A 23,026-nucleotide genomic window follows, 5' to 3' on the forward strand; every position below is an offset into this window, starting at 1 on the left:
TGGAAGACTATAGCCATGCCTCTCCTGGCATCCCATTATCTATAACGCATGGCCCTCCTCTGTACTGCCTGCCTGAAGACAAAATAAACATAACAGACTTCACTGTGCTGGCAATTTAAGGATACACTGAAGTTTCAGGCTGTACATATAGTACATCACCCCATTTTAACCTTCACAGTATCGCTCTCTAAGATGAACAATGATCACACTCCATTACCTGAGTTGGGATTCAGCACTGTGTCACTGAAACATCTAACTAGCACATGGAGTGACTGATTGCACACTAAGTAGTATCAGGGTCTTTCTCTTGTACGTACACATTCTAAAATACAACAGAAAATGACTTTTTCAGTAGTAAATATGCATGCCTAACACATCCATTATGAACTCAACTTTCTTGTCCTATTACCCAGTAGCAGATGGCCCATCCAGAGTTATAAAATGCCAGACAGCAGGAATTAAAGGTTCTTGGCTTGCTTTATTTAAGTGATACCATGTAAACATTAATGCATTTATGAGACACTTAATGAAAAGTCTCCAAATACGGTTCATATGTACTTTTTCAATGAATTCTGAAAATCTCTAGGAGGGCAACAAAGCAAGTCCTTAACCTAGTCCACAGGTGAGAAACTGTGAATCAATTTCATTATTAAAAAAGTTATATGCCCAGAGGTACAATGGCAGCAATGATTACATAAAAAGCAAGAGATGAACTCCCACGGTTTCTACCAACTTGTCAAATTGCTACTATCAACTGTTTTGTTTTTAAAGACACAGCTTAAGTTATTTCCACTCGATGCTTTCAAAGGGAGTCATAATAAGATCTAGACTTAAAAGTTTTGACTCCATCAGTACTATTTTGTGGAAGTCTGACGGGCTCACAGTAACCAGAATCACCCCCTCGTCAAGCAGTCTTCATGGCTTTTGATTCATTTTTAGTTTTTAAATTTTGAGAAAATGAATGTTTCTTTTTTAGGAAGAAAACTTTTTGGCAGAGTTCCAAACTAAAAAAAAATGGTATATTTTTCAACTCTTCTTAGTATTTCTAACCAAGTCAAAATTGCCACCTTGCACTTGCAAACACACGTTCCAGGATAAATCATGCCACGTGGTTTTAACATGCAGGCACTGTGGCAGCTTTTCTGCCTCCACTGAAGTCTGTCCCCGGCCCTCAAGGAGCCTACAGGCAGAGGGAACAGCATTTAAGAGAAGCTTTTAAATCTCAAGAGAAAAACATAGCAATGTGCCCATCTTCTTAAATCCTCTACCTTCACCAAGTATTAGATAACTCCATTAAAATATATATGATGATTGAATATGTCCACCAAGAAGCAAACGCTGGAGGTTTTGTTCTCACCAAGAGGAAACATAAAGGAGGTGTCACTGAACCCAAGAAAGAGAGCCCTTCATTTAGGACTCCAATCCTAAAGGACGATTCCGCCAACAGTCCCATACTAACTACTCTATCAAGTAGTTTTAGCACCCATCCTTCAGCCTTCCCCCAAGTATCCTCCCCTAACCCTTAACAAGGAAGTACACTGCAATGCAGCACTGTTTCTGTTCAAAGTGCTTTCTACCTAGAGCTAGTCCTTCCTCATAAATCATAAAGGAATGATCTCTGGTGGCTCATTTAGCAGAGAGAAAGTGGATAGGATAATACAGAAGGAAATTCTACTGTGACACTATGTAAGGTAAGTGAACACATAACTTAGGAATAAAAATGTCTTCCTCCCTCAACAGCCCAGAGGGAGGCACATTTAAGCCTGAATGACAGTGAGCCTGGCCTTGTTACCTGAAAGCACTACATACTGAGATGGGGCTGGAAGAACAGAACACAGGCACCAGGAAGGCCCACTTGAGACATTTAATGAGCAAACATTCTCCATGTAAAATCTGTACTCTTCACACAACTCAATAAGTATCATTGTCTTCATCTTATAAAATGGAGAAACCAAAGTTTGGAGAGGGTTAGGTTAACCAACCCAAGATTCACACCCAGACCTTTGCACTCTTACATAGAAGTGGCACAATGTCCTATTTAACCAACTTATATAGGAACTGCCAAGTACACTATTCGACAAATATTTTATCAACATGACATTATCTTAACCAACAATATAAATGTATTTTCAACCCCTGGCCTGAACCTTCTATGATAAAGAAACACCCCACAGGAATTCCTCAGGGAACCCAAAGACATATATGGGTACATTCAGAGTCACACATCCATGGCTTTCTAAAACTGATAAGGGGCTTTTGTTTGCTCCCACCTTTAGCCCATCATAAATTTTTCTTCAATCAGTACTAAAGATCAAACTGCTTTTTTGCTGAATTTAATCAGAAACAAAAAACTTCAGATTTTAACTTCCTGAAATTGGCTTTATGTTTGCTTACCAGCAAAGCCTACTAATGCAAATCTCATCAAGCTGAAAACCAACTGCATTTCACCAATGCAAAGGATATGCCCTACATTTGTAAGATGATAAAACAAGGCACCAGCCTTCAAGGAGCTTGTAATTTGGAGGAGTGTTTAAATGCAAGCACACATACAAAGGACATTATCTGAAGAAACACACTGTGTGTCCAGGCACAGAAGCACCTAGGAAACATGACAATGCTATTTTGACAGGAAGGGCCAAAGGGACTGTTAAGGAGATATTACTTGAAGATCATCAAAGGAGAGGACATGGATCCCTCAAGATTTATAGTTCTTCCTAATTTCTAGAAGAGGACAGTAATGCAGGAAGCAACAGGCCAGGAGAAAAAGGGAGAACACAATGATTTACCCATAACTAGAAGTGTAACACAACCAAATCACCTCTCTGAGGACAAGGAGGGACATGTGGAGGTTGTCATACACTACACTTAACCAAGAAGATACTAGTCTCCCTCACAACACTGGAAGAAGAGATTCTACCTAGTGTGCAGGGTGTGCACCTGTTTCAAGAGGGGAACTAGCCTGGTTGCTTCTCATTCGCATCCAACTTGGAAAATGTTTCTTGATCATTGTTCCTTAACTTTTTAGTGGTGTTTTGTTGATTTAGTGGTGTTTATATTTTGGAAGGAAGAAGTGGTGGTTAACTTTCTCTAGTGAACCAATACCAAAATCACTTATTTTCATCCATGTTGCAAACTTCCATTTTAGACCCAACCTAAGTATTATATAAGTGGAATACAGAAATCCAGACTTTTAAAAATCAGAGTCTAATAATTTCACATGTTCTCTAGATTTGGGAATTACTTCCTCAAGACTGTATGAAAATGGCCAAATACAAATTCTCATCTCCCCTTTAGAATATGGAGTATTAATTAAAACAAAATATGCAGGCCAAGCACAGTAGAGCATGCCTATAATCCTAGCAGCTCAAGAGGCTAAGGCAGGAGGATTGGAGTTCAAAACCTAGCCTCAGAAACTTATCAAGGCTCTAAGCAACTCAGTGAAACCCTGTCTCTAAATAAAATACAAATAAGAGCTGGGGGTGTTGTTCAGTAGTTAAGAATCCCTGGGTTCTACCCCTGGTACAAAAAAAACAATACAACAATATATCCAAGTTTTAGATCTAATCTGGGGATTTGGGGTATGTGAATGTTAGATTCATACCAAGTAAATTCTAAAGAAAGACAACTATGTGTTCTGGAAAAACACCTAACTCTTGCCCTGAAGTTACAAGACTTCAGGAGTTCAAAAGATAGGCATACAATATGGTTCAATAAAAAGGTGATTTTATACATGAGAATGTAAACCCAGAAAGCTACCATAATTCATACCTCATAGTTAAACCAAAACTGGCCTATTAATTCTTCATCCAGAATACTCATAGCTCAACTTGAAAATTCCAATCCACTCCCCCTTCTGAATTTCCTTATTCTTATAGCAAATATGGAACCTCCATAAGCATGTGGTAAATGGCATGAGTTCAACACCAGGCAATATGCTGACCACTCTTTCCATCGACCCTAAAGGGCAAAGACCTGCTTAACTGGTTCTGAATTGTATACACCAAAACCACACGCCTCACTCATGAGTGCTGTTTTCCAGGAAGAGTCTATGAAAAATCCAAAATTACTGAAGGGGGAAGACATATTATCCAGACAGCACTCCATGAGCTGTCTAAGATAAGGATCCATGTCATTAACTTAGGAGAGAGTCTGCTTAGAACACTTGGGGAAAGAACTTGGTTTTCTAAACATCTCCCTGCAACAGATCAGGAATAAGGCAAGATGAGCCCACTGATCCATGTGCGGTTCTAATCACAGGCCTCCAAAGTGCAGAACATGTCTGAAGTAAGGTCATATTTTACACAGTTCATCCTTGTGACTACTACTTCTTATTAAAATCAACATCTAGGGCTGGGGATGTGGCTCAAGCAGTAGCGTGCTCGCCTGGCATGAGTGCGGCCCGGGTTCGATCCTCAGCACCACATACAAAGAAAGATGCTGTGTCCGCCGAAAACTAAAAAAAAATAAGATATTAAGAAATTTTAAAAAATAAATAAATAAAAAATAAATAAATAAATAAATAAAATCAACATCTAGTTATCTATTGGACCTCCCTTCCCTGACCAGGGTCATGGATCAGCAGGTAGATAAATAAAGCATAGGAATATGTGTTACAAAATCAGTCAGGACTTGTGATTTAATAAGACAGAGCTTTATTCCCTCAAGAGTTTAAAATTAATAGCCTTGATACAAAACTATACCTTCCTTGGGTTGGAGCTACATCTGGAAAACTATGCCTCAATCACAGTGTAGACTAATCATGTGTAGACTAATGATAAAAAGGAAAAATCAAAAATGGACAATATGATATGAGTTAACCTAATGCTACCACCCATTCCCCAATAAATGAGTCATCATTTTGCACAGATGAATGAGCAGATAAGTAAATTATGAAACAAATCTTTCTTTTCCTTTTTAAGGAGCCAATCTGGATAAAAATCTTTCTAAACCCTAAAATCTTGAATACATTAAGAATGCTTTTCTTAATGGCTCAAAAAAAAAAATCACTATGAACATCAATTTTAATCCTTGCAATTAAGTGACAGCCTCAGGGAATGTTACATCACGCAGGACAAAGGGTCCTGTTATCTGGGCTCTGCCTGCTTGTTCTGTCATTTACAGCTGTGTTCTAGAACTGATCGCTTCTCGGCCTTTTGGCTAAGATCACGTGTAGAACTGATAGAGGGAGGGAACAGGCAGCAAACTAAGACCCAGTTAAATGAGCTATCACTGAATCAAAAATCACCTCTGTATTATAGAAGTGTAGAGAGTTTAGATGAACACACAATGAAAGGGTGCAAGAGAAGAAATACTGTCCCGAGCATTTATGAGTAATTCTTTGAAGCGGGGTAAGAGCAGATTTGGCTTTGCAATGGGTTAGGTGAGAGGAAAGGGCAGCTACTTTTTCAAGATACCTGGTAAAGCTGCATGAAAAAGGTCAGTGTGCTTTTCAAGGGAGGTAACAGCCCTGCAGTCTGAACTATAATATCAAGTATGAGGAACTATGTTTGAAGGAGAAGACTGGCAAATCTAAAAGCAACAATGGTAAAGGGTCCAGAAAAATACAAGGAAAGAAAAAAGGTTTATTAGTATATATATTCTTTCAATAGAGAAAAAGAAAGCACTGGAAAGCATTCTTATTAAATCTAAAACAATGGAAATGTCACATTCTGCAGCAGCTGTCACTAACATTTACTGCCCACATACAATCGTCTTTCCTTCCCCTCATTTGAAAAGTCCACTTGACCGCAGGTTCAGGAATTTAAGTTTAAAACAGCAAAAGAACACTTAACAGCATGAAAAAAAAAAAAAAAACACCTCACCATTCTTTATGCAAACTTATTATAAAGTTCTTATATTTTAGATACTATGAGACACAGCATGTGACACTCAACAGATAAGTACTTACTTAGTAAATCTAATCATGATAAATCTGAAATTCTGTCATTATGACTGTCACAATACATTAAGAATAAATACTCCTGAAGCTAACTTAATTAATTCCAAATAAAAGGTAACTAACTGACCAATGGGAAGGAACTGCTCGGGGTGCCAATGTGGATGGGCTTCCCTACTGATCAGCTACGGAACCCCAGATGCAACAAAAAAGTAACAGACACAGCTATACCATGCCAACAATCACGAAGCCAGCCAGAGCACATGACCTCAGAAGGCATTCGACAAAGGAAAAAAAATGATTCAGTGAATTTGAATAAAAACCTTCATCATAATGGCAACACTGACGCAGAATGAAAGACAAAACTATTCTGTAGAGTTCCCCTCTCTTCACTCAAGAAATTTCTCTACATTTCTCCCTTGTAACTTCACAGGTACATTTGTTTTGGAATTATATCCATAGCATAATCCCAATATTGAAACATCGCTTTAATCATCACTAATGCACTCAAGAGAACTCAACTCTCTGGCTTAGAGAAAAAAAGTTCAAATTTTCAGACACAAATCAAAAGGCAAAGGACTAAGTGATGAAAGGGAATCTGATTCCATTTTGGGCTGCTGATCCACCTCAGTACCTGCCAACAACCTAACCGTCAATTAAATTCTTCTTTCTCAACATCTTAAGCTGACTGAAACAGCACTGTCTTTAAACCTAGATGTATTCACGATTCATATAAAGTAGAACTCTTAGGCAGGTTCACGTCTCCCTAAACTATTTCTAAACACAATTTTAAACTAGTATCTGTAATCTGCTTCTGCTGCTGTTATAGGCACTGGCAAAGGTTGGGAGGATATAATCCTTCCCTGCATGTAGCAGGAGGATAGTGCTTATTTCCTTCTGGTGTTTAGAACTCTTCATAAGATATTTCATTTATCACTCATAATTGCATTAATCCTTTAAAAAAAAAAAGGTAAATAAGAAACAAGAATTTTCCTTTGAGGTGCCATTACAGAGATCCCTTGCCAGAAATAATGCACCCTTACCCTCAGCTCAGGTTTTAAAGTCAAAGCATCCTCATGCAAATTCATGCCATGATTTCCATAGAGAATTCAACTTGCTCAAAATGAAAAAATAAATTGATTTCTTTAAATATGTTTCCATAGAAAACACAGAAATAGAGTTCTTGCCTCAATATCTGAAACAGAAAACTCCCTCCTCAAAGTTCTTTTGTTAAAATTCATGACATACTATGAGGAACCATATCATAAAAACACATGAGTTTTTCCTCAGTGTTATTTAACTGATTCCTTTGAATTGTACACATCCATTATAGCTTTCTCAGAGTAAGATCACAATGAAAGACTTTGTAAGTAAAATAAAAGGCAGTTTCATAGCACTACTGTTCTGCGTTCTAGCCCACACTCCACCTTCTCTGTATGATGAGGCCATGAGCAATACATTACATGACTGAAACAAGAGGCAAGATGAAATTCTCACCACGTATATGATTGCCTCTATCATTCAGTTTCCTCCTCTCCTTCTACTTCCCAAATAAGTGATAAGAAAGTATTCACTGTATGGTCTTTCTTTCAACAAATAGTTTAGTAAGTATATATTTATTTACTGTGCCTGGCACATAAAAATGTACAAATACCTTTAATACATTATACAAGAAGTCTTCACAACAACCTTATAAAGAAGAAAGAGGAAGAAAGCTCTGTGAGATTAGAAAAGTAGCCCAAAGTTACCCATCTAGAAAGAGGGCTCCAAAAAAGCCACCCTCTTCAACCCATAGCCATAAGCATCAAAATTCACCCTACAGAAATGTGAGCCAAATTTTAACTCTTTCAGTCATAAGAACACCAAAATTTACTTTTCCAAAATACATAGAAAATATTAAAAGTAAATTCTGATCATCTGAGTAAACCGCTCTGCCACAAAATAGACTTAATGACCCTAAACAAGTCTCTCAACTTCTTAGAAGTGTGTGACATCTCACTATACAATGTTCATGGTTCTAAGGTCTACTTCCCAGGCCAATATTTTGAATAACCAGGCCCTGGAATAGTCACTATGGAGAAATCAGTGTTCTGCTTCTTGGAGGGGAACACAAGCAATAAACAAATACATACACCTTCTGCTCTTTTAACCATAAATTCTGATGGCTTTTGGGGGTGGGGGCACAACTTACAGAAAAAACGTGGCAGGGCAAAATGGAAAAAGAATGGCAGTGGTGAAGAGGATGCTGTTTATACTGGGTAGTCAGGATACCCTATCATTTGGGCAGAAGTCAGATGGAAGTGATGACCTGTCCTTCTGGTCACCCTGCAGGACCTTGTGAGCCAGAATTAATCTGCACAAAAAGACTCTCACAGGCACTTAGGAGTGGGCCACATTAGCTCCATGACCTTTGCTGCTCTATGGCATTGCAGTAGCTTTGTAAAAGTTTCAGCTATGGTGATGTGGCTCCATTCTCTCGTCAGCAGTAGACAGAGCCCAAAGGACAACCCAGCGCTGCAGACAAGCTGTGCAAACAGGCACGGTCCGTCTCCAGACATGCCCAGCCAACACTGGCTACCACCTCTGGCAAAGCTCAATGTTGGGTTATACAGAAAAGGCTACAAAAGGCAAAAAACACAGGTTTAAAAAAAAAAAAAGAGAGAGAGAGATCTGCCCCATTTCTCCATCCACAGCCTGACTATATATTTGTTCTTCAGTAGTCATCTTTCAAGTAAAATTCACACTCAAAGTTAAGATCTGAATTCCATACTGACAGAGCATTTTCTAACTGCAAAGAAAGCAGTATCTCCCTTCATCCTGTACAGACAACAGAAAAAGAAAGTAGGGAGGGGGGATGGTTGACTTAACAATAAAATTCTTAATTTATAGTGCACATCGTTGTATATTACAATTTATGAAGGCTATGAGGTTACACATTTCAACTACTGAATAATACTAACAAAAACTATTAATAGAGCCATATTAAAAATGGCCTTCATCAGTTTGTTATAGGTTGCAGTTCTCCCATTTCAAATTACTGTGGCATCTTATTAAGATACTTTCTGTGAGTTCTACAGTCAGAAACCACTCTCTAGACACTAACAATAGGGTTATTCTCCCTGGTAATACTGACTAAATTGGACATCACAGTTCCCATAGTATTTTTTATGAGGGTGGAGGTTGCATTCTGACTTTATTTTTTTTTTTAATTGAATGTTTCAAAAATCTGGAAGTTGCACATTTTTAAAATCCAAATTTCTAATTTCTCTTAAAAAATGAACTTGTTAAAGCTACATCTCCAGGCTAGGCCAAAAAAAAAAACGTGTAGAGCCAAGATGGACAGCCATTCACCTTGAGCTGACAGCAGATCTCAGCACTACCCCACAACTCCATCAGAATGCTGGCATATGCACTTGCCAGGCACAGGCCCAGTGTTCTCCACTGGAGAATAACTGTGGTTCTTCAAACCACAACTGACAGTCACTGGAAGAGATTTTTGTTGTTGTTGTTGTTGTTGGGTGATTTTTCTTTGTTTCAAATATGCTTGGGTCTCACCCAGGCCTACTGGATCAAAATCACTAGAAGTGGGGATTGGGCATCTTAATTTCCCCCTTGAATAATTCAAAATTTCTGTAACCCTAGCCCCATGGGGAATAACGTCATAGGCTTCAGAATACATAATGCAAACCCAAATTCCTCCAAAAAACGTTGCAAGCCCCCCAAAACAACACTACTGTGGATCACATGTTACAGTAAATTCAGCATTATACTGCAGCTAATAAAATGTATGGTTATCTCCTGAACTTGTGAAAACAAACAGGTGTTGCCCTGACTATGGGAGAAGCCCAAGGAGCAGAGGCCAGAACACTCCAACATAAACAATGACTGGTAAGTGCCAAACAAGTACTCAACCTCTTTACCCCTTGAGGTGGCCATACTAATCCACCATGCAAACAGAATGTTTGAAAGCAAATGGCACTAATAATAAGTACACAAGGACAGCAGTTGTGAACCAAGGCTTCCTTGGGCAAAGGGAGGTATGGTCATCCTCTCTTCATCAAGCAGCAAGATTTTTTTCTTTTTTCTTTTTTAAGAAGGAAGAAGGGGAAAAACAAAACAAAACCAAAAAAAAACCCAGATGGCAAATCACTAATTACTAGCTTCTAAGTTCCCAGCCCCAGCACTAGCCCAGGCCTGCAAGCAGTATGTAATCAGCAAATGGTTTTTCAATGAATAATCAAGGAGCCAATTGGTGCTTGTGTGAGTAATCTATTCAGCAATTTGTAAATTCAGACAAACAATCTCAAACAGGAGGCACAATCTTTAAACCTCCCTGGTGATCTTAACTTCTCAGAGGCTTCCAGGCAAGACCACGTAGGCAGTTCTCCAACTTCAACAGATCATTCAAGGATAAACTTAGTGAGGTACACATTCTTTATAGGAAACACAATAAAATGAAGGTGGCCAAAAATGACCCAAGAATTGATTCATTTGCCTCTAGGGTGAATAGGGTTTCTCCTCTCCAGAGCCAGACACTCTTATTATTCCTTATGGGTACAGGCCAATGTTCCCCAGGAACTCAACCTACTACACTGTATAGTGTGGCCCTGCAAAACCACTGAGTCAACAATACACAGAAAACCTGGGGGGTTAAGATTAACTGTGAAGTCCTAAAATTACAAAACCCATGAATGCCTTCAACTAACAGGAAGGAAGTTAAGTTAGTTCATTAGTAAGTTCTCCATTAGTAAGAACACCTAGCTGGAAAGACCTGAGGCCTGTCTGGGAGTGAACTACAGGCCTCTGGAGAAATTCTGAGGGGTTGCCCATATTCCACCATCCCTCAGCTCCTCCAAAGCTCTTTCTGGGTCTTGAAATAGTCCCACCTACAGGGAGCCCAAGCCTCTCCCACACTCAAGACATTCCTTCCAAATCTGAACTCCAGGAAAGCACACATAGATGTGTCTGGGTAATGGACTATTTGGTATTCTATGGTTTCATCAACCTGCAAATGTGTGTTAAAACTCCATACAGACTGTACTAAAAAGAAAACTAAGGTCAATTTTACAATAATTTTTCATAAAATAAAAATAAAAAACTAAAGGGAAGCAGCAGTGACTCAAAACTAGGAGGTGCCTGGGCCCTTGAGTCTTTTTCTGTTTGCTCAGTGAGGGGCCCCTCAGACAGACACATCCGCTTAGGGATTTTGCTTTGTTGGCATTATCTTCCTTCCCTGCCCCGGCTGGCTTGCGGCCCTCTAATTTCCTATTCTTATCACACTGACATTCAAGACACTTGTAATTCAGAGTCTCCAATAGATTTGGGATCTTCAATTGGGAAAATATCAAAGCCAGGATAGGCATAATCCCTACAAGGTGCTACAGTCAAGGAGGAAGTGCTAGATGGTGGAAGGTGTGCAGCAAAGAACTACAAAGGGTCTCAAAGTTGATGACATTCACAAGCACTACCCTATACCAACATACAGGTGTATTCCATGACACTTTATGAAAACCCAATGCAAAGAAACTATTCAGTCAGATAAATCAAAGCAGAGTATTCACATAAAGTGGTAAATCGCCTGGGCTGGAATCCAGGGACAGTAGTAACATCATTACCTTCTCCTCCTAGACACCTGAGCCTCAATGAAGATGAGGACTGACACTCCATGTGTGAGGAGTCTAGTGCAGTGGACAGTACAAGGTGAGATAATTACTGTGACTGCAGAAACAATCCTTCACATTATGTAAAACAGATGAAAACACTAGGCAACATGATTGCCAAAGAGGACCTCATTAAAATTTGATTTATGCACTACTTGTCCCGTCTCTGTGCTGAAAGAGAAGCACACTATTATTACAGATTAGGTGGATAACAGAAAAATCAGTAGCAACCTTTAAAAAATAATAATACTTTCTTGAATGCACACGCAAAATAATCTCATTCAGGTCTTTGAAAAGGACATCACAACAGTTCACAATTGAAAAAGGAACAAAATTTACGTTAAGACAAACATTTCAATAGCTATATCTCCTTTAAATCAGTAGTTGTGTTCCTATGTTGATACTTGAAGAATTTTGATAACATTAACTAAAGTTCACCCAGTCTACAGAAATTTTATTAAATATCTTTTTTCACGTGTGTGAACTCCAACTTCAGACACAAGATTTGTTTAAAAGAGGGGACACCAGACTGTCAGCCCAGGGGAGACAATTTGCTCTTCCAGGGAATAAAATACAAACAATTTGTTTCTGAATGATTTTTAGGTGGTTTCAAGTCCACAGACCTCCAATCCTCTTCATCTGGGTCATGCCCAAGTAGAGGCCAAGGTCAACAATGTTTATATAGGCAAATCCTTTCAATGCATCCTGAGCCCACAGACTTTTAAACCCTAACATAGCAATCTCAGCACAGAGACAGGAAAACTTGGTATTGTGAGGGAGAACATGAAAGGCCCAGAGAAACTTGGCTAACCCAACATGGACTTCAGCATCCAGGCCACCACCAGCAGTTATATTTCAACCACCAATCTTAAGTAAACAAGCTTACTCTAAAACGGGGTAGGGATTTGGCTTCTATCTAAAAAATAAACCGTGAGCAGGGTAGACTGGGAATCTTCTCACTCTAGTCTCCACTTCTTTGAATGGTTTGACAATTCAGAAGCACATGCAGCTCAACTCGGCATGTGAATGAGGAGAAAGCAGTGGTGCTTTAACTGCTAGCAGTCCTGTAGGACTCAACTACTTATCTACATTCTGCGTGGCCTCCACACAGTTAAAAACATAGTGGAAGTCATGAAATCAACCAGGAAATTTGGCTCACAGGGAGACATGTAAGTAAGCAATGACAAAAGGGAAGGTAGTTGGTACACCTGAAAGACCTGGACCTCAGAAAAACGGATAGAGGAAAGGAGCCATGGTGCTGTAAGTACTTTTAAGGGTAACTGAGAGAATTGATCAGGGAAAAGCCTAAAAGCTAGCAAGTGGGGTGAGGGGGACAGCATGGGAACTATTTCTGCAACTCAAGTTCAGCTGGATCCTGACCACAATTTGGCTCCACATGGTGACAGTTGTCTACCCAGCTATCTGTTGGGGTAACTATGAGTCCTTCAGCAGGCTGCCATACAAGACAACAGCAGTAATTCCAAGAATCTCAGGTTGGCTTCTCAATTCAATCCAACAGAAATTAGGCAAGAAGAATACTGGAACAAGAAGAACCATTTATTTTAGAAATGAGGCGAGGTGGAAGACAAGCTGTAGCTGATCACATCATATGCACTACCACAGAGTTTTACGCGATGTTATCATTCTATAAAAAATTAGAGTGAACAAAAATGTTCTGTGAAATTTAAACCTAGTACTATTTTAAATGATATTATTTGAAGGTTCAAGCTACTCAGTATATTAATATATTTTTTCCAAAACTTAGTAACTGAGGATGAGTGATGAGTTTATCCTCCTATTAAATGTTTATGAAATATTATTTTGCTGATATAACAAATTAATAAAAAACAATACTATCTCACTAAAATGAATCAGCTAATAGGGTTGTTGTTCATCCCCCATTTCCATGAGACTTCTTCATTTTAGATGCACAACACCCAACATGTAGTTCAAAATCATGACTCGAAACGTATGTGATAAGAATCACAATAACACAAACATATGAGAACCCAGTTCATTTCAAATAAACTATGAAAGTACAAGCCACAAAACTGTAAATAACTGTTCCATTCTCTACCATTCCCATTAACTTATCCTTATTTCTTTCTAAAATTCTACCTGCCATGGTCACTCCTCTGTGCCTTCATTTAACAACCACTAAGGTCTATAAGCAACAGGAGGCAGGGACCTGACTCTGATGACTTCTAATTCTTACAGCACAGATGTACAAGTATTATGAAAGGAGCTGAAACACATTCAACCTCTCTGTAGAAAGTAACTTAAGGCTTTAAGATTCAGAAACTATATAACAAATATGAGCACAAGATTTTGGTAAAAGCAAAAGACAAAGATTTTCTTGCTCATCTTAAAATCAAAACATGAGTACATAAATAAAATGTTAGACCCTCACAGATTCTTCTCCTTTTATCTTTACAATCAAATCATATTATGGCTTTAAATTAGAAGAATTTGAACACACTTAAACCAACTGTGGCCACAGACATCCTATGTTCACTGAGAACTGGAACATGAGAGCAAATAAAACATTTGTGCCGTCTGCTGCAAAGCAGTAGCAACACTGCAAGAAAGGGCCAAAAGAGGGTATCTTCCCACCCAACACTAACTAGTAGCTCTTAAACCCTTAGGCTGAGAAGCACCAACATCAATGACACTTGACTGGAAACACCCTTTTGCCATGGAACAATTCTATGTGATCACCTAACCCAACCCTACCTTCTGCTGGTCCACTAACAAGAAAAACCCATTCCACAGATTGGGGGCAGTAGGGGCAAACAACAGAGGTGCGAAGCACTACCTCAAATTCTGCACAGAAAAGAAATGGATTATGTGGTTTATACTAAAGTTAGGAGAAAATATACAAAATTTAAATGTCAGGACTATAACCAAAATGCACAAACCTAAGCCAAATATTAACACTAAAGACAGTTATAAACCGCCCAAGGATTCTTTCCGAGGAAGCCAGTGGCCACCATATTGGAGAGCTGACATCACCATCGCCAGTTTCCGACAGATCCGACCCCATCACAGCAAGTTCAGAGATAGAACAGGAGAACCTAGAGATATCAGAAAAATGGACAGATAAAGAACTCAAGGCATACCTGACTAAGATGGAATGGAATCTTAAAGAAGTCATTAGACAGCAAGTTCAAACAATGAAAGAATACTTTGAAAGTGAATTATATAAACATATTCAAGAAGCAAAAAAATCAACTATCAGGAGATAGAGATTTTAAAAAAAAATCAAATAGTAATCCTAGAAATGCAGGAAACCATAAACCAAAGCAAAAACTCAAATGAGAATATTACAAGGAGACTACATCAAGTAGTAGTCAGAACATCAGATAATAAAGACAAAGTATATAAACTCGAAAAGACTATACTCAACGCAGAAAGGCTGGTAACAAACTACGAGCAAAACATCCAAAAATATGGGATGTCATTAAAAAAACAAAATTAAGAGTCATTGGGATAGAGGAAGGTATAGAGGTCCAAACCAAAGGAATAAGCAATCTGTTGAATGAAATAATTTTAGAAAACTTTCCAGGCATGAAAGATGGAATAGATTGCCAAATCCTGGAAGCCTACAGGACCCCAAACATACAAAACCATAATAGACCAACTTCAAGACATATTATTATGAAGATATCCAACACAGAGAACAAGGAGAGAATATTAAAAGCTACAAGAGAAAGGAGGCAGATTACATTCAGGGGTAAACCAATTAGGTTAACGGCTGATTTTTCATCAGAGACGTTGAAAGCGAAAAGATCCTGGAACAACGTATTTCAAATGCTGAAAGATAATGGATTCCAACCAAGAATATTGTATCCAGCAAAATTAAGCTTCAGGTTTGACAATGAACTTAAAATATTTAACGATAAACAAAAGTTCAAAGAATTTGCAGCCAGAAAACCAGTACTGCAAAGCATTTTGAGCAAAACAGTATAAGAAGAGGAAATGAAAAACAGCACACAAACCCAACAGTGGGAGATAACTCAGTAAAGGGGGGAAAAATAATCAAAGAGGAAAAACAAGCCAAATTTAAATAAATAAATAGACAGACAAACAAACATGATTGGAAGTACAAACCATATATATCAATAGTAATCCTAAACGTTAATGGCTTAAACTCACCAATAAAGCGACATAGGCTAGAAAATGGGATTAAAAAAACAGATACAACAATATGCTGCCTTCAGGAGACTCATATATATGATAGGAAAAGACATACACAGGCTGAAGGTGAAATGTTGGGAAGAATCATACCACTCACACGGTCCTCGGAAGCAAGCAGGAGTGCCCATACTCATATCGAATAAAATCAACTTCAAACCTAAGTTAATCAAAAGGGATAAAAAAGGACACTATATACTGTTAAAAGGAACCACTCACCAACAAGACATAACAATTATCGATATGTATGTACCAATCATGGTGCTGCAATGTTCATAAAACAAACTCTCCTCAAGTTCAAGAATCAAATAGACCACAACACAATAATTATGGGTGACTTCAACACACCTCTCTCACCATTAGACAGATCCTCCAAACAAAAATTGAATAAAGAAACTACAGAACTCAATAACACAATCAATAACCTAGACTTAACCGACACATATAGAATATATCAACCATCATCAGGTGGTTGATATATTCTATATATATCAGCAGCACATGGACCCTTCTCAAAGACAGACCATATATTATGCCATAGGGCAACTCTTAGTAAATATAAAGGTGTGGAGATAATGCCATGCATCTTATCTGATCATAATAGAATGAAACTGGAAATCAATGACAAAAGAAGGAAGAAAAAAATCCTGCATCACCTGGAAAATGAACAATATGTTACTGAATGATCAATGGGTTACAGAATACATAAAGGAGGAAATCAAAAAATTCTTAAAGATAAATGAAAACACAGACACAACATATCGGAATCTATGGGACACAATGAAAGCAGTTTTAAGAGGGAAATTCATTGCCTGGAGTTCATTCCTCAAATAGAAAAAACCAACAAATAAATGAGCTCACACTTCATCTCAAAACAACAGCAAATGTAGCAGAAGGCAAGAAATAATTAAAATCAGAGCAGAAATCAACAAAATTGAAACAAAAGAAACTATTGAAAAAATTGACAAAACTAAAAGTTGGTTCTTCGAAAAAATAAAGTCGACAGACCCTTAGCCATGCTAACAAAGAGAAGAAGAGAGAGAACTCAAATTACTAACATGCGGGATGAAAAAGGCAATATCACAACAGACACTACAGAAATACGGAAGATAATTAGAAATTATTTTGAAACCCTATATTCCAATAAAATAGAAGACAGTGAAGACATCGATAAATTTCTTAAGTCATATGATTTGCCCAGATTCAGTCAGGAGGATACACACAATTTAAACAGATCAATAACAATGGAGGAAATAGAAGAAGCCATCAAAGGACAATCAACCAAGAAAAGCCCAGGACCAGATGGGTATACAGCAGAGATTTACAAAACCTTTAAAGAAGAATTAATACCAATACTTTTCAAGTTATTTCAGGAAATAGAAAAAGAGGGAGCTCTTCCAAATTCATTTTATGAGGGAGCTCTCCCAAATTCATTCTATGAGGCCAACATCACCCTGATCCCGAAACCAGACAAAGACACTTCAAAGAAAGAAAACTACAGACCAATATCTCTAAAGAACCTAGATGCAAAAATACTCAATAAAATTCTGGCGAATCGGATGCAAAACATATCAAAAAAATTGTGCACCATGATCAAGTGGGATTCATCCATGGGATGCAAGGATGGTTCAATATACGGAAATCAATACATGTTATTCATCACATCAATACACTTAAAGATAAGAACCATATGATCATTTCGATAGACACAGAAAAAGCATTCAACAAAGTACAGCATCCCTTTATGTTCAAAACACTAGAAAAACTAGGGAACTTACCTCGACATTGTAAAAGCTATCTATGCTAAGCCTCAGCTAGCATCATTCTAAATGGAGAAAAATTGAAGGCATTCCCTCTAAAATCTGGAACAAGACAGGGATGCCCTCTTTCACCACTTATATTCAATATAGTTCTCGAAATACTGGCCAGAGCAATTAGACAGACGAAAAAAATTAAAGGAATAAAGATAGGAAAAGAAGAACTTAAATTATCACTATTTGCAGATGACATGATCTTATACCTAGCAGATCCAAAAGGGTCTACAAAGAAACTACTAGAGCTAATAAATGAATTCAGCAAAGTGGCAGGATATAAAATCAACACACATAAATCAAAGGCATTCCTGTATATCAGCGACAAATCTTCTGAAATGGAAATGAGGAAAACCACCCCATTCACAATATCCTCAAAAAAAATAAAATACTTGGGAATTAACCTAACAAAAGAGGTGAAAGATTTATACAATGAAAACTACAGAACTCTAAAGAGAGAAATAGAAGATCTTAAAAGATGGAAAAATATACCCTGTTTATGGATAAGCAGAACTAACATTATCAAAATGGCGATATTACCAAAAGTTCTCTATAGGTTTAATGCAATGCCAATCAAAATCCCAATGGCATTTCTTGTAGAAATAGGTAAAGCAATCATGAAATTCATATGGAAAAATAAAAGACCCAGAATAGCAAAAGCAATTCTAAGCAGGAAGTGTGAATCTGGAGGTATAGTGATACCAGATTTCAAACTATATTACAGAGCAATAGTGACAAAAACAGCATGGTACTGTTACCAAAACAGGTAGGTGGACCAATGGTACAGAACAGAGGACACAGAGACCAATGCACAAAATTACAATTATCTTATATTTGACAAAGGGGCTAAAAGCATGCAATGGAGAAAGGATAGCATCTTCAACAAATGGTGCTGGGAAAACCAGAAATCCATATACCACAAAATGAATCTGAATCCCTTTCTCTAGCCAGGCACAAAAGTTAACTCAAAATGGATCAAGGAGCATGATATCAAAACAGAGACTCTGTGTCTGATAAAAGAAAAAGTTGGCTCCAATCTACATATTTTGGGGTCGGGCTCCAAATTCCTTAATAGGACACCCATAGCACAAGAGTTAAAAACAAGAATCAACAAATGGGACTTACTCAAACTAAAAAGTCTTTTTCTCAGCAAGAGAAACAATAAGAGAGGTAAACAGGGAGCCTACATCATGGGAACAAATTTTTACTCCTCACACTTCAGATAGAGCCCTAATATCCTAATATCCTAATATACAAAGAACTCAAAAAATTAGACAATAAGTTAACAAATAACCCAATCAACAAATGGGCCAAGGACCTGAACAGACACTTCTCAGAGGAGGACATACAATCAATTAACAAGTACATGAAAAAAATGTTCACCCTCTCTAGCAGTCAGAGAAATGCAAATCAAAACCACCCTAAGATACCATCTCACTCCAGTAAGATTGGCAGCCATTATAAAGTCAAACAACAACAAGTGCTGGCAAGGATGTGGAGAAAAGGGTACACTTGTACATTGCTGGTGGGACTGCAAATTGGTGCGGCCAATTTGGAAAGCAGTATGGAGATTCCTGGGAAAGCTGGGAATGGAATCACCATTTGACCCAGCTATTCCCCTTCTTGGACTATTCCCTAAAGACCTTAAAAGAGAGTCCTATAAGGATACTGCTACATCGATATTCATAGCAGCACAATTCACAATAGCTAGACTGTGGAACCAACCTAGATGCCCTTCAATAGATAAATGGATAAAAAAAAAATGTGCCATTTATACACATTGGAGTATTACTCAGCACTAAAAAATAACAAAATCATGGAATTTGCAGGGAAATGGATGGCATTAGAGAAGATTATGCTAAGTGAAGCTAGCCAATCCCTAAAAAACAAATGCCAAATATCTTCTTTGATATAAGGAGAGCAACTAAGAACAGAGCAGGGAGGAAGAGCATGAGAAAAAGATTAAACAGGGCCGAGAGCTGGGAGGGAAAGGGAGAGAGAAAGGAAATTGCATGGAAATGGAAGGAGACCCTCATTGTTATACAAAATTACATATAAGAGGAAGTGAGGAGAAAGGGAAAAAAAACAAGGGGGAGAAATGAATTATAGTAGAGGGGGAAGAGAGAGAAGATGGGAGGGGAGGGGTGGGGAGGGGGGATAGTAGAGGATAGGAAAGGCAGCAGAATACAACAGACACTTGTATGGCAATATGTAAAAACGTGGATGTGTAACCAATGTGATAGGAGTTCATAAACCACTTGAATCAAATGTATGAAATATGATATGTAAAGAGCTTTGTAATGTTATAATAAAAAAAAAAAGAAAATGAGCATAAAGACATCAAAGCTAGAAACAAGTTAGGGCAAACACCCAATTTTTCTTTTTTTAAGAAAACTACGAGGAGAGGGGCTGGGGATGTGGCTCAAGCAGTAGCGCGTTGCCTGGCATGCGTGCGGCCTGGGTTCGATCGTCAACACCACATACAAAGAAAGATGTTGTGTCCGCCAAAAAACTGAAAAATAGATATTAAAAAAAAAAGAAAATAAAACTATGAAAGGAAGGGGGAATGGGGGGGAGATGGTGGAAACGGGGAGGGGGAGATGGGAGGAGAGGGGGGGAGACGGGGGGGGCGCAGAGGGGGGAGATGGGAGGGGGATTAGGGGGGAAACTGGAGGGGGTGGGAGGGGTGGACAACTCTTAGACAATAAGACAATAAATTTGCATATGGCTGACAAATGGAGGTCTAAGTCTTATTTCCTTCAAAACCACCCAATTGATTCAAGTTACATATGTAATTCAAATTTTGATGAAGTAACTTTAAAGAGACTCAGGTCATGCCACAAAGACTGTGAACCAGGGCTGCTTCAGAGTCAAACATCAAATCCATTTGGCTAAGTGACATAACTTCTAGAGCAATGGCAACTTTCCCACTAAATCTCATGATCACCCAGCTTTCCCCTGTCCAGCCCTCTCTCTGAAAGAGGAAATCATTCCAGTAAGTTTACTTTTCCATAATTTCAAAGATTCTTATATCACAGAAAGAGTGGATGGCTGCACCAGAACAATTTACCAGGTGAGGAAGGAAATTTTCCCAGAAGCTGTTAAGGATAAGGGCCCATTAAACGTGGTAAACAAAAAAGTGCATCTTTGAGACACCCAGGCCAACAAGAGCCACCAAGCACTTCCCAGCTACCTTGGTCTCAGAGTGTAGCATGTAACTTTTTGTTATTGAAGACTCAACAAGAAAGCTGAAAAGAGGCAAAATATCAGTATGGCATCAGGCCCCAGAGGTACAGGACTATAATCTCAGCTATTGGGGAGGAAGGAAGATAGGAAGGTGCAAGGCCAGCCTACACAACTTAGCAAAACCCTGTCTCAAGGGACAGAGCTGGAGATACAGCCCAGTGTCAGAGCACCCCTGGGGTTCAATTCCCAGTAGCAAAAAAAAAAAAAAGAAAAACAGTAGTACAAAGAAATATCTTTTGAGAAATAGAAATTCATGTGGATCTACATTTTTATTTTTATATATAATATATTAGTTGTTTATGGACACAATACTTTTATATTGTTTTATTTATTTTTATGTGGTGCTGAGGTTTGAACCCAGTGCCTCACTCATGCTAGTCAAGCTCTCTACCACTGAGCCACAACCCCAGCCCTGGATCTTAACTCATTGAGCAATTATTTCAGAAATGAAGATAACTTTCGTTTATTTTTAACTGAAATTTCAAAGTGCACAGAGGAGTGAAAGGAATGATCCTAAATAGAGTAAGTATCTGAGTAGCTAATGCCTAGATTCAATATTTGTTATCATTCTGACATTATTTAAATGTTTCTCCTACAAAGAATGAATATTTCAAAATATAGACATCTTAATACCTTCTTTCTAAATATAGATGGCAGTATACCCAAGCCTATATCACAGCTAAAAAATAACAACCGCATATTATCCAATACTCAGATGACATTCACATACTTACTTTAAAAAAAAATTAACTTTTTCTACAACAAACCTTCCCAGTATATTTTGTATTTATCTGATTATTCATTTGTGCTACCTGTGTTGTATTTTGTTTCTCTTAGCCACAAGTTACCTTAGTTATTCTGATTAACGTATTTTTGGACCATTTCATGGATTATGGTTTATGCCTTCACAGTACTGCAATGGGTTTCATGTCAGGTGGTCCAACTTAAGTGGTCCTAAACTTAAGTGGAAAAATAAGTATTTTAATCTAAATTATTTTACTTTAAAGTATTTAGGATTCCTGCAGATACATTTATAAAAAAGAATTCAAGAAAAAAAAAAGGGCAATATGAATTGGGGGGAGGGGCGGGGAGGTTAGAGGAAACACAGAATGAGGAAGAGGTCAGGGTCTTAATTATATTAGCCTAGACTATGAGTGACAAATGTAATCAGAAAGTGAGACGTCTACAGTAATTCATGTATGCTTTAGAAAAATCTAGGAGTTTTAAAGCAGATACAATTATTCAGATAAATAACACTGCAAAACTTTCCCTATAACTAATTCTTTGGACTCCATTAAAATGCATTTAAAAATGCAAAATACATAGTATGCCATCTTGTAAGCCATTATATACTTTGTAAATAGACTTTTCCATATATATTCACACAGTAGATCACTGTTAACAACTACTAGGACACAGGCAGGACTAAAATGTTCTTCTCAGTTTACAAATGGAAATTTGAGCTAAAAGGCAAAGATTCAGAAACAGTATCAAAACTAGGGTTAAATCCAAGTCATCTGACAGTATGAGAGCCATTCTAATAAGATGAATTACAAATTTAAAAATAAGGTTCAATTTGTGTACAATTTTTCAGAAACATCTGTATTCATGATACTGTAGTACAAAGCTATATATGCACAACACTAGTATTTTATATGCATAGGTTTACACTACACACACACACACAAATTTTTAAAAATCCTACATGTTCTCTTATTTGACTAAACATCTGTAAATGTGTTAAATAAACCCTCTTTAATGAACAGTAAACCCACACAGACTTCCCACATAGTAAAGTCATGTCACTAATTGCTCCACCCTAAAAAGAACAAAAAAATGTAACAGAACCAGAATCAATTCCCATCTGCTCAGGCAAAGCAGCATCTTTTGTTAACAGCACACCTCAGAGGCATGCAGCCTAGCCCTTCTCTTCCTCACCTGCCCTCTCTCCATTCTCAGCCTTGTGTTGCCACATCAGATTTTTGTTTGTTTTTCTTTAAGTCAGATTATGTTCTAAATGCATCAAGAGAGTTCTTTTTAGGTTAAAGTAAGTTTCCAAAATTAGAAAATAACCCTATTTTACAGAAGCATTTACACTAGAATTCTATTAACTACTTCTCCCAAAAACTCTGACAAGACACTTTTCACATTAGTTCATCTCTCTCTCTCTCTCTCTCTCTCTCTCTCTCTCTCTCTCTCTCTCTCTCTCTCTCTCACTG

At 37.9% G+C, this 23,026-nt stretch overlaps 1 protein-coding gene across 50 annotated transcripts in view; it reads right to left on the bottom strand.

Moving 5' to 3' along the window:
* Nucleotides 1–23,026, bottom strand: part of Map4k4 (mitogen-activated protein kinase kinase kinase kinase 4) — a 179,272-nt gene that overhangs the window by 101,470 nt on the left and 54,776 nt on the right. Inside the window, exon 3 of one of the 50 annotated variants that reach the window (XM_078028779.1) lies at nucleotides 4,384–4,453. The exons of the other annotated variants lie outside the window; for them this stretch is intronic. Within the exon in view, the coding sequence (XP_077884905.1) occupies nucleotides 4,384–4,453 (70 nt within the window). The remainder of the gene's footprint in view (nucleotides 1–4,383; nucleotides 4,454–23,026) is intronic. 50 annotated transcript variants of the gene reach the window in all.

This window comes from Ictidomys tridecemlineatus, chromosome 12, assembly GCF_052094955.1.
Source record: "Ictidomys tridecemlineatus isolate mIctTri1 chromosome 12, mIctTri1.hap1, whole genome shotgun sequence".
Classification (NCBI taxonomy): domain Eukaryota; kingdom Metazoa; phylum Chordata; class Mammalia; order Rodentia; family Sciuridae; genus Ictidomys; species Ictidomys tridecemlineatus.